The sequence below is a fragment of the Leuresthes tenuis genome, unplaced genomic scaffold, assembly GCF_036924035.1.
Source record: "Leuresthes tenuis unplaced genomic scaffold, fLeuTen1.0.hap1 SCAF_22, whole genome shotgun sequence".
Taxonomy (NCBI): domain Eukaryota; kingdom Metazoa; phylum Chordata; class Actinopteri; order Atheriniformes; family Atherinopsidae; genus Leuresthes; species Leuresthes tenuis.
In genome coordinates this window covers 7,906,602-7,919,901 of record NW_027325376.1, presented here as the reverse complement: position 1 = coordinate 7,919,901, position 13,300 = coordinate 7,906,602, and the positions used below count along the sequence as shown (strand labels likewise).

Here is a 13,300-nt window from a genome sequence, read left to right as displayed (position 1 = left end):
AAATTCATTACTGTGCAGCTTTCCAGACTACTTTAGCAGAGAAGAATGGAGTCTATTTTAAGTCCTAGTTAGGTTATCATGACTCCCTGCTTACAGTAGCAATGTGAGAAGCAAATGCGTCATCCACATAAAGTGCAAAGTGTTGAGGATTTGACTACCAACGTGTGACAACAGAAGCTAACCCCCTCCTGTAATTCTTTATTTTCCCCTCACCTTATTTCCATGCTGACTGTCTCATAGGCTTCTTCTACCTTCTTCAGATTGGTAGCCTCCCACTCTGCAGCTAGACAAAACAAAAGGTCAGAAAAATTAACAATGCAGAGTTGTTGCATCTCAGCAGCTGTGTGTTGCCAAACAGTGGGTTCTTAATATAGGCTGATAAGTAGGACTGTGAGAGGAACGAGGCAGCACAATAACAGGGAAAAAAAAAATACTTTCAGGTGTGTTAAGTGCAGAGAGGCAGCCTTATTAATCTCTTCACAGTGAAAACTGTGCTAACTGAGACTGAGAAAGAAAACAAGTCAGAGGGAATGTAAGGGCAGCAGAGGCGGCCACAGCAGATACATCTATGTTACTTTGTCACACACGTATCTTTAACGTATGACAATAATACAAGTAGAAAGCCGGAGCTAATTGAAATCCACTCATCACTATAACAGCAACAGATATTCTACTAATGCAAGTGATGAAGTGCGATATAAACCCTGATAAAAGTTATTTATTTGGTCTGAAGTTGGCAAATCACTCAAGACAAAATGGCAAAACAAGTTACACACATAAAACTGAAATCTCATTACCTATAAAGTAACTGTAGTGAACATTTAATGCGTCTGTTTACACAGCCTAGCAGGCACTGAGCGACATTTGCATGCATTTGGGTTCAGGTTTTTGATGAAAGTCAGAACAATATACACTCCTCTGTTCACTCTATTTGTCTTTATGTCAGAGGTTTTGAACTGGAAACAACACAAACTGAAGAATGCTATGCTGAAAGAAGAGTATGACAGATATTGAAATAAAACCGAGACAAAAGGTTACACACTATCACCAGTAACCTGTCATCTATTTACACACCGTGTATGAGTAAAGTAAAGTTGGAAATATCATTTGTTTGATGTCACTGTGGACTGAATATCTTTAATACAAGCTCTAAAATCTGCAATCCGAAGTTTAAAATCTCCACTAAAAAAAGTACACGTGGACTGTTCAGCATTAAACTTGAACTGATATTCAACAGAGTGGGAGAAAACAAAAAGGTCTCTTTAACCTGCAGCAGCACTCACAGTTTTTACTCTAGCTGAGTCATTTCTTCTTCAAAACATAGTAAAAGCTGTCTTCTCCCACACAGGGAAACTCTCCATGGCAAACAGACCTGCATTTTTTAAGATGCCTCCAAATAACAGGAACAACGTCAACTGCCCCAAATGAGAGCAAACCAGGAGGGACTCCGTTTTTAATTCACCTGTATGTCCACATTTTTCACTACAAATGTCACACAGAGGTGCTCAGAGTGGCACAACTGTGTCCATAGAGTTTTGTTTCTGGTTTCAGTCAATGTGATTGAGTTTTCAGTCAGAGTGGGAAAAAATGTGGCACTTTTTTGATAATCAGCAGGTTCTCCATACACTTTTAGATTCAGCTTTAACCTAGCAGTTAGCAAGAGACAAGGAATGGATACTTTTGGCAATCCCAAAGAGTTTCTGTAGAAAATGCATAATCCCTGTTCCGGCACCAAAAAAAATCTTTTCCACTTGCCCTCAGTGACTAAAGACCTGGTGCCCTAACATCCTGCACCATGAAAATCCTGGAGCCAGTTACATAAATGATGCATACACATAAAACTATGTTATAGGCCTTTCCTCCACACAAACCATAATTTAAAACCTCACGCACTCTTCAGACCAGGTGTGCACACATTTTATAGCAATGAAACCCTGAGATGAGGTCATCAGACATCTCACTTTTTTTAATTTAATCAGTTTTGTTCTGTTCATCATCATGGAACTGAGATCACTAAATGAATCAGATTTCCTTTTTCTCTGCTTCACTGATGGGGGGGTAAAAAAAAAGTCAGGTCTGTGTATGTGCAAATACAGTATTTCTTGATTGTTGAGATTTATAAAATAGAACCCTATATACACACATCTTTATAAATCTGGTAAAAAAAAATAAAAATATACTGTATATACACACATCTCTGCCTTTGTGCATACATACAGACATACATCTGGCCCGTGGAGAGACGCAAATTAACACCTTTCAGGACCCACTGCAGTTTGCTTATCGTCCTGGGGCTGGGGTTAAAGATGCCATCATGGACCTGCCTCAGCGAGCCCATTCTCATTTCTCCACAACCACCTAAATTACTGACTACTTGACAAACACACCAAAGTTTGTGAAACTGTAGGGTTTTTTTTAGTCTGAGAAGGTGGGCAGCAGTACAGGTGGACCACAGGGAACTGTACTCTCACCCCTTCTCTTCACACCTCAGACTTCCAGTACCTCAGAGTCCTGTCATCTCCAGAAAAGCTCAGATGACTCTGCAATCATTGAGTGTATCAGTGATTAACAAGGAAATTGGTCAATAACTTTGGGGCATGATTATTCCCAATAACCGTGGGAATAATCATCTTATCTTAAACACGAACAAAACAAAGAGATGATTGTGGATTTAAGGAGGACCAGGAATAAGCTAAACCCTACTCCCATCCTGGGAGATGAGGCCCAGGTGGTGGAGGACAACATTTTCTTCGATGAAATTCAGTTACTATTCAAAAAGTCAAAAATCATTGCCCATCGCTGGAACATAATAGACAATGCTACCCACCCTCTAAACAACACAGTGATGAAACAATAATGTATCCAGTCAGAGGCTTCTTCAGCTCCACAGCAACAAAGAGGCGTACAGAAGGTCATTCCTGCTAATGATGAATAATTAGTTAACTGCTTATGAAAAGAAAATAAGTGCAGCATAAGTGCCGCAATACTATAATTTCCCTTTGTGAAAAGCAAAGTATCTTTTCGTTAATTTTCAATTTAATTAAATTGAATTTAGTTTCCGTGGTATTACGGTGACAAAATGCATTCTAGTAACACGAGTACATTAATTCAAAGCTGCAAATGCAGTAAAAATGGACAGTGTTTGAGTCCCCACTGAATTGATGTCTATGTCTTCTAATGCTTGGCTGACAGGATATATGAAAACAGTGTGATAAACGTGTCCACACAATTAATTCAGGTGGTAAGCAATCTAAAATTATAAAAAAAAAAAAAAATACATTAATCCCTGAGTGAGGAGGCAGAGAAACAGTGTTACACAGTGAGAGCCTTGCAACACGTGATGTGTAAATAACTACACTCCTCTAGTGACGTCTGATTAAGTCATCTGTTGTGGAGCTGATGCTACAGAAAAAAGCATTCAAGAATACATTTTTGAGTAAACCATCTACCACTAAATAAAAGGGCTGGGGAGAGAGAAAATGGCAAAAAAATAAGAGTTAAGAGGCTGAATAGGCAATTTACCCGTTTATTGATGGACATGGGGATTCACTGACGTTTCTGAAAGTGGACAGGTTTAGCGCTGACGTCAGAGTGAATCTCACTGGGGCCTGGCGCCGTGGCAACGGGAAGGAGTGTGCATGTGGTAAGGACCAAGTGGGAAGCTGTGACAGCACTGGCCCGAATACCAATTAGCATGTTCCTTGCATGTGGTCTCAGCTGGTTTCCTTTAAAGAGCGCCCCTCTCACCTCCAAACACCCCCACATACACATGCATGCACACATTTCCCCCAACACCTATTTCTTGCTGAACCTAATACAGACGGAGTTTGTCCAACAGGCAATCTGGGATTTTATTTTTCCATGCTGTAATGGCTATTTTTATAGCACCAGCAAGACCAAATATTTCCCTAACCCACCCCCAAACCACCTCAAAATCACAGTCTAACACACAAACATGTTCTCTCCAGCCCTGCCTTGCCCTGTTACACACACACACTAATCATTGAGCTCAGCAATGACAAAGAGGAGACACAGAATCCCATGTGGGTGACATCTGACCCGTTGCTACATTCCTGTTGTATATGAAGGGGGGGGCTGAAAAGACGGAAGGGTAACCAGGCGAATAGAAGTACTCAGAGCAGGGAACACAGGGTAGCATCAGTCAGGCCTTACAGAACCCAAAGCCAGTGTACCAGTGAATGCAAGATTAGTCTAATGGTAAGTTGGTTTTATAGCATCATTATATTATCTTGAAAAAATAAATTCTCTACAGTTTAGATGTATTTACAAGGAAAATATGGGACAAATGATTTCATGTTGAAACTAAACTGACCAGTGCAAGACGTTCTCCTCTTCAGGTAGTGTACAGTACTTCACTTGAAGCTGTCAAGAGGGTTGTTAAATCACAGAGGCTGTGTACAAAAATAGAAAAGGAGGAATATGCGGTATAGTATATGCCATCTCCTACTGCTGAAAGTCTCCAGTGAATACATACCTTAAGCCAGACACTGAAGATACTCTGTTTACATGCGTGTAGATCAATAGATGAGACAATTCCTCTGCAGCTCCAAGAAAAGAAGCCTGAGTCGGTGGTGTGTGCAGTGACTATGCTTAACAAAACAAAGGCAATGCAGCAAGGCCACCCTCAAACCAAATACTCACAGCAATACACACCTTTTACAAAGATTATGTCAACCAACAGGCGCATGTAGGAGGCTGGTTGGTGTCTGTTTTCAAAGGTATGCTCTTTAAAATAAAGACTGGCAACATGCTACACCCTCCTTGTCGATTCCCGTGTGTCCTTAATGCCTTTACTCTCCACCATCTTTTTTTTTCTCCTCTTATTTCGACTTTAACATTCTCCTTGGCTTTTCAGCATGAGCTCCTCCGAGTCTCCCTGTCACCCTCACCTTCCTCTGCGCAGGCTCTATTTTTTTCAGTGTTTCTCCTCAACTGACAAACCTGCTCTGAAGGAAGAGGACGACTAAAATATAGGTTAAGGATTTTGTGTAATGAAATGTTTATGGCAGAATGTTTAAGGGTCCTTCATAATATTGTCAACTGAGCTACTGATAGCATCAATAGCTGCCTGCTGGCATCAAACACAACTACCCCAGGGTGAAAAAAAGTCATTTTTACTAAAGAGTTCCAATTTTTGCATTTTAGTCTCACGCAGATACCAATTACAGACATTAACCAACATGAATTGTAGATTAGTCTTAAATAGAACGTGTTCAGGAACCAAGTATACCTATAAAACAAACGCTACGCTTTGATTTTTTATAATGTTCCTCTCTTAATCAGTCCAAATCACACAAATGATTCTGAAACTGTAGCACAGGCTGCTGAGAGTTGAGAAGAGGTCAATCTCGCCCCCTGCATAATCGTTGTGCTGGAGTGTCTGATTGTATTAGGGTTGAGTGAATAACAGTAGCTGGCAGAAATAGCATCATGTTTTGAACTATCAGTGCAATTCATAGCCTTGTGACTGACTCAGTTTGTATTCATTCTCCCACGCTCTCCTGCAACTCTCTTTTTCTCCAAAGTGGATGAAGGACAAGCGCAGCATCACGGCGAGTGTGTATTGAAATTAAGAATGAACACATTCACTGCCCAAATGTCATTACATCAACTAACAAAGGCCAACGCAGCAGATGGTGGGCTTTAGAGACCACACATAATGTGGTCTGATGGTGAGAACACAGGCAGATGTTTCAACTCTAACGTTTAGCATGTTTTGAAGAAAAGCAAGCTGTGACGCGTTTTGTGCACAAGCACGACAAGCAAATAATAAAAATGAAAGTTCTTCTTTCAATCAAGCGATGTTTCAAGAATAACTAACATCAGTGATTGAAGCAGACGATATTTTTCTCACACAGTAGTGATTTTGGGACTGATGGCACAGAGCGAAAACAAGCAACTCAAGGTTTTCATCTTTTAATCCTTGGAAACTGGAGAGGAAATAAAAGAAATGATGTCCATATATCAAATACAGTAAGTCTGGTTACATACTTTCTGACAATAAAAGAAATAATGCGTGGTAATCATATTAGTTTTGCTTGCATCAATAGCTGCTTCATGATTAGAATAAGTATCACTTTGGTTGATAGGTTGATGGAACCTTCAAAATCTAAAAAATTAGCAAAAGTTTGAACACCTGATTGGAATGAAGTCTTTTTTGCACACTAGATGCACAAAGTGAGATAATATAAGTATATATAAGTTCTGACACACTGATAATTGCACTCACATGATAAATCACGTGAATGATCATGTTTCTGCCTCTAGAAGAGAAAGATGATGCAATAACCACATCGTGCCCAACTGAAAAAAATCGTGAACAAATCTTTCGTACATGTATGTCCAAGGCAACTGGTAACATAAAACTGCCTGGTTTATTTGATGTTTTCATGGCTTTCAAATACGGCCAGCACTCAGCTTTGAATAAAGGCTGTAATTAAAGTAAATGAGCAGCAAATCTGCCACAAATATTTTTTACAAGAGCTGAGCCGAATACATAACCCATACAAAAACCTACAGAATCTACAAAAGAAGCTGTACATTGCTTCCAGTTTTGAAAAATCGGCAGGACTGAATTTCTTTGGTTGTAAAACCAGATTAAATCGAATTCTATACGGAAATGACCATATGCAGGTCTATGTTCTGAACAGCTAGCTCAAATTCAGCGTCAGTACAGTATGATCTGTGTTTTAAACACTATGTTTATTTATAGTACAACATATGATAAAATGGGGTATATTCTAAGACAACTGCCCACATCCTACCCCCACACCTGTCTATGATGGAAGCCAAAGATCACTTCACTGCACAGTTTGTCAAAATTAGAAAGGTTATGAAAAGTGTGTGAAAAATGCTGCTGTGACATGCTGCGTGTTGTGTGGACAGCGCTTGTGTGGTTTATGAAAATACATGGGGAAAAAAATCATTCTTGAAAAATGCATCCATTCTCATTCAGTTACAACAACACATCTCACGGACACGTTCGCTCTCTACAGTGAGACCAACTAACGCATGCAGGGTCCTAGTTCCAACAACAGGCAGCACAAAGAGCCTCAGCATGCACAAACTGGAACATTAGGAAAAATGTTGCACAGGAAGCAGCAACAAATTCCACAGCAGATAAAACAAAGAAACACTTTCAGTACTCAACACTTGTACTTTGGGATGGAGGTAAGTCTCATTGTACTCACATGAGTTTTGGACCTCTATATTTCCAGCTCCGGGATGCAGAATACCTCAGCTGTGAAGATAAAGTCACTCTTTCAAGCTAGAAAGCGTGTGTGTGTTTAATTGTGTGTGTGGTAAAAAGGACAGGGTCAGCCAGACAGTTTCAGGTCATTCTCCCAATCAGCTCAACATACCTGCCTGAAACGTCAGCACCTGTAGCAATAAAAACTATTTATTTTAAAAGGAGAACATTTTTTTTAATATTTCTGGTGCAATATGAGGTGCAAATAAAGACTATTCTGTGCATATGTTCATCTCTTTTCCACAGACTTCTGTAAAATCTCATTCCCCTTGGAAAGAGATGAGGTAGCACTTTCCTTTGTTTTCAGGCTTTATGCTAAGCTAAACTAAGCAGCCACATCAGGCCAGCTGCAGCGGCACAAACATGCATCATCTCATCCTACTAAATCAAATACATCATTTTCATAAATCATTTCTTTATACATATTTTAGGCGTTTTACAACCAGTCGAATGGAAGTTGCGATGAATGTGAGATAATAATAATACACAATTCATGTGAGAGCAATGCAGCAGTCAAGGTCCACAGCTCATACTGTCATTGTGAAATGTAATCACATTTAAATGGAGAGAGGGCCCAATGAACAGAATAAATGGTCTGTCTGGAGTGAGTTCACTCTGCAACAACTGTGTGCTGTTTATGAATATGGATGATGTAACAAACGCCTAGGAGCTGACCTACTTCTGTGTCTCCTCTGCTCATGACTTGGTCCCCTTCCGGGGTAACTCTGTCATCTTGCAACATACTGTAATAGCAGGAAGCATGTCACTCTCGTGTACAAATCAACATCCGCCCGTTTGACGGTTTTGCAGTGATAAGCGCTGTCTGCTGGGGGAAAGTGCTCGATAGCTGGTGATGCAGCTGTAGGAATACTCGGGACTTGATTGTGACAGGTTATTCAGTCATTGCAATCGTACCGTTGTGACAAGTTCATCGTTTTTGCATAACTAAATGTAAATGTTAAGGTCAAAGATATTAATTTTCTGCAGCTCAAAGGGAATACTGTTGACAAAAATAAATGACTGGTGTCTGAATGTTTACTCAAGCAGTCATGTGATGTGAATACAAGGGGATGCAGGAAGTGGAGTACATGTGTGATGGACAAGTATGTTCAGACAAAAAGAGAAATCTCGACATAACTGGGGCTGCACACTGGAGACTAGTCGTCTGAACCATCTCATAAAATATCTTTATTTGGGATCATCTTGGTACATTGCCAAACACTGTTAGCTTCAGGAGCTGGGAAAGAAAAAAAAATCTATTTGAAACAACATAAGAGACAGAGAGCTGGCAGCCTCTCAAATCAGGCTTCCAACATTTGATAAGTGAAAATGGGCTAACTCGGTGTATCCCTCGAATGGTTGCAATCCAATGTATTCCTCCTGTGGCTATCAAAACACCCAGGCAAGGGTGAGCGGCACATCTTTTCAGAGGGAAAATGCATTGGTAAAAAGAAGCTTGGTAGATTTGGTCATCCTGCTCCTCCTCTAGCACTTCAAGTAAGCACAATTATATCTCAAGGACGGGGTTCCCTGAACCGGGGTCAGAGGTGTCGCTGAGCACCACATTAATGGCAAACCCCTCCTGTTTAACATTTCACATCTAATTTGGAAAGTGCTGAGCAGAGCCTTTAATTAACATCACGCCTCGCATAGGTTTGTAACCTGCCAGAACACCGATAGCCATGTTCTCTTACACACCAGAGCTCTGCTGGCTCACACGCCAATTTATTTGCCGAGTGCTGAGATGCACTGCCACAGAACAACTCCCTGGTCACCCATGTGAGGGACATGTTGAAGTCTCTGCATGTGAGATACAGATGTGAAGGAGTGTTATTTATGTAAGGAGCTATTATGCCCACACTCCCAGGATGATATGCCTGTTAAATAAGCAACTTCAAAATTAACCGTTGCACAGCTTTGCTGATTTTCTTAGAAAGGTGGTGTAATCATCCTAATATATGGCCCTAAATTCCTGTCTGGAATGATCCCTCCCTTATACAAGTTGACTATTTTTAGGTATGCCCTCGTATCTTTAGAAGCAACCTCACTGAATTATATCAAAGTGAACCCTGCTTCACAGTGCCCATATGTTCAAAGCTAATTTATTCAAAGAACTTACAGCAGCACCGTCTAAACAAGTGCAATGACAAAAATAACACTTGGACTGAACAGCTTGAACAATATTAGACTGGTGATGAATGTTATTCTTGAGTTGCCATTTTCAAATTCATCTGTGGGTTTTGACTCTAGGTTGGGCCACTAATAGGTGGACCACCAGTGGAACACAGCACACACATTTATTGGGGATTAGCTGTCATCAGCTGACTGAAATGAAGAGAATGATGTGAAATGAGAGAAGAACCACATTAGCTAGCAAATGACAACAGTACAAATCAGATATTAATAATAACTAAGCAATTTATTATTTTGATGTTTCACTAGGCTTAACATGGAAAATGAGGGTGGACATTGGAAAAGTTTAAGGAGAGAAGCAGCAAAAAACTGAGATGCATTGTCTGCCCCAGGCTTGATTAGACCACACGGGAAGAGAGTGAAAAATTCAGTCAACCGAAACTGCTGTGCACTGCTAGACCCCCAGTGACATTCACCCTGCTGCAGCAGACAACGAGTCAAAATACTGAACAGAGACAATCCTCACTGCACCTCAGGAAAATACCCCTGCGTCTGCACAGAGATGGAGCCCCTTAGCAAAAGCAATGACAAATCTGCCTCCTGATGCCCATTTAAATGGCAGGATATGACATGGGCGTTGAGAAAATGGATCCAGAGTGGCAGTTAGCAGCTTATAATCTGTGGCAGGCACTGACTCTGCTTGGGTAGCTCATACTGCAACACGGCCCAAACCAGCAGCATTAGCACTGCGGATGACATGCGCTCTGCTAGAACCAGATGAGGTAGCACAAAGGGAAGAGCAGACAAAAGCGAACACAGTCAGTTGTGGCTCAGCAAGCACCAACTGAAATAGGACCAGTGATGATACTACCATGGACAGCGCCAGTTTGCTCCATCTAAATCAGCACCATGGAGAGCGCTTGCTGAGCAGGCAACATAGCCCACAGAAAGAAAAAAAACACAGATCAGGCTGGACAAGTTGCTCACTGAGCAGCAACGACCCTTACAATCTAATGACACTGTAGACAGATTCCAGCAACATGTTGTGTCTTTTGTGAGCAAGGAAACCTCACCAAAGAGCCTGAAGAATATAACTAGAATGAGATCCTTTTAACCTGCAGCTCAGTTCATAATAGGAGTTGGTAGAACAGGAATTTGGTTTGTCCTCTCAGAGGAAACAGAGCAAACTGCATACAGTCCTAACTGAGTCCTGTCTGTTTCTGTGCAGGATGTAATTTCTACAGACACAACTGCACTCAGAGCTGGGCTGTGGTCATGTCTCTCCGAGCAGGGCCTTTTCAGGACGTGTCAGACAAATCAGCAAAATAGAGGGCATGAGCGACAAAGACAAACAAGCATGAGTGCACGCACACAGACATGCTGACACAACTGTGCTCTGAGATAACAACAAAGAAAGCCGTGAGTGTGACAGAGGCAGGCTATAGAAGAACATTGAGTGAGGGGGAAGTGTGGCAGAGGAAGGGGGGGTATGTGTGTGTGTGTAGTATGGGGTGGGGTGGGGTGGGGGGTGTTATTAAAAAGCCCGGGAGATGTTTTTTTTCTGGAAAATACTATTTCTGGAAACAGCTATTGCTGAACTTCAACCTCTGGTAAACATTATGGAATCACCACACTTGTAGGATGTATGTTCAGTTTTCTTCTTAATTTATTTAAAAAATACAAATATGACTAAAAAAATAATTTTTTTAACAACAGTCTAAAAAACAATGAATTTCACAAGTGAAAAACAACATTCTTCATCAATCAGGTTTCAACTTTCTTGTATATACCAGCTGACCGATCAGCTCTGCAGGGTGGAGTCTTTTTCCACCACAGATATTCAATCGGGTTGAGATCTGGACCGTTTGCTGGCCACTTTTGTTGTACATTTTTCATTTTCAAAGCATATTGCGTTGAGTTTTCTTTCCCGACACTCAGACGTCTTCCTTGGACATGCTGTATGTATCCCTTTCACAACCTTCCCATTTTCTTTCTCTCTACTCCAAATTTATGACACAGCTGACTGGAAGCGTCCAACATCTTTTGCCACACTCCGAGTTGAATTACATTCTTTAAAAAGTTTAATAACCCTTTCCATTGTTTCCACTGACAGCTCTTGTCTCAGGGCCATGTTTCCTCCCAAACAGCTTGTTAACCCTGCAAGCAACTGCAGACTCTTGGACATAATTAGACCCGTGTAGGTATTTAATGCAGATTGCATATAATTCAATTTTTTCACTTACCTCATCTGAAAAAAAACTTAATTTTCAGGTCATGTTTTACGAAGCTAGATAATTACATTCAGTTATTAAATAAAAGAGTTTTGTGTCATGTCTGTTTTATTTAATTTTTCACAGATGTAAAACCTGAATGAACATCTTCCAAAAGTGATGATTCCATAATTTTGTTGTAAACTGAGCATCACTAACCATCCGATCTGAGCAAAGCTACTATCAGGACGCAGCAGCGATGTCTCTGATGGGGGGGGGGGGGGGGGTCGGTTGAGAGAAGCCTGTTGACCTGTGGTCTTCCCACAGGCAAGAACTCCTTGTGATCATGCTGTACGCAAGTATGTGTGCATGTGTGGTCCTGACACATCTCTCCACGGTGCAGCCTAATCGGGGGGGAAAGAGGAAGAAGGAAGAACGACAAGTGTGAGTCAAGTCGTCACGCAACGGCTGGCGATACACTCCAGGATAGCTCTCACGGGCCCTGGAGCACAGCTCTTTTTAGCAGAAAACTCAGTTCTGACACATTCTCACAAAAGCATGACAGCACTTCACCGACATTTTGACCTACAGACAAACAGTAGAAGCAGAAATGGATGCTACGCATGATACACATGCTGCTGTGTATGACATTAGAAAATCCTTCCCCACACTCTATTGGAGACTGTCAGCATTGCAGTCTGCTACTCATACACTCTTTGTCCACAGCCAAGCCATATGATGCCGTCACAGAAGTGAAAATTAACTTTCCAAAGACACAACCCTGTGCCATCACGAAGGTTGACTTTAGGACTTGTTCCAATTAACAGTCTGGAAGGTTTCTTCTTTTATATTTCTTCAATATAAACATACAGAATACCAATACTGACACCATCAAAGATGCCTCCTAGCATGTATCGATACCATCCCTGAACAAGGTTAGCATGATGCTTCTTCTTTTCTATTTTCTTTTTTTTCAGTTTAGTAAAGTATTTTAAAGTTCGATAGAGGTCCACTGTCCAACTTTAGGAATGTGTTGCACGACTAAAAAGCAAAAATAAATGTATTTTACAAAATGAAGTAAAAGTGATGAGACAACACAAGATGTATCTTTAGTTAATATGATCTGAAGTGAAAGAAAAGCTCATTAAAAGTCACAACTTTCCCTGATTAAGGGAATTAGCACGTTTCAAGCAGTTTTTACAGTGTATGTAAACATTAACAGTTCATGTTGTTAAAATAGTACATAGTTTTGTACAGTCATGAAGAACTGTAAAATAATCATTCTTCCAGTTGTTTAAGCCCATTGTCCGTTTTATATTGCAAAAGTGCTCTAACTCAACTATACCACTTTAATTCCTCAAAAGCGCCTTTTCATTTTATTTCCAAGGGAGCCCCATCTGTTTCATTTTCTTTACAACCAGCCCCAAATCCCCCTGGGATGAGTGTGTTACCTCCTTCTCCCTCCATCTCTCCTGGCAGCGCCACAGTTATGATCAAAAGACGCCTGTATGTGCGTGCAAATGAGTGTCTGTGTGTGTCAGGGACAAGTGTGGACAAAACAAAGGGTGAACCCAACACCAAACCCTCTTGTGTCAGTTAATTATTTTCAGTGCACCAGATGCTGTCGTGGACCGAACACACAGCTTAAGACTTTGCTGAGGGCTCTGCTTTGTGAAGACGCGCCAAC

General features: G+C 40.9%; 1 protein-coding gene across 3 annotated transcripts in view; it reads right to left on the bottom strand.

Moving 5' to 3' along the window:
* The window catches only part of LOC140282137 (glucosidase 2 subunit beta-like), a 118,764-nt gene that overhangs the window by 37,127 nt on the left and 68,337 nt on the right, over positions 1-13,300 (bottom strand). For all 3 annotated transcript variants that reach the window (XM_072376717.1, XM_072376718.1, XM_072376719.1), the window contains one exon: positions 214-283. In XM_072376717.1, coding sequence (XP_072232818.1) covers positions 214-283 — 70 coding nt within the window. The remainder of the gene's footprint in view (positions 1-213; positions 284-13,300) is intronic.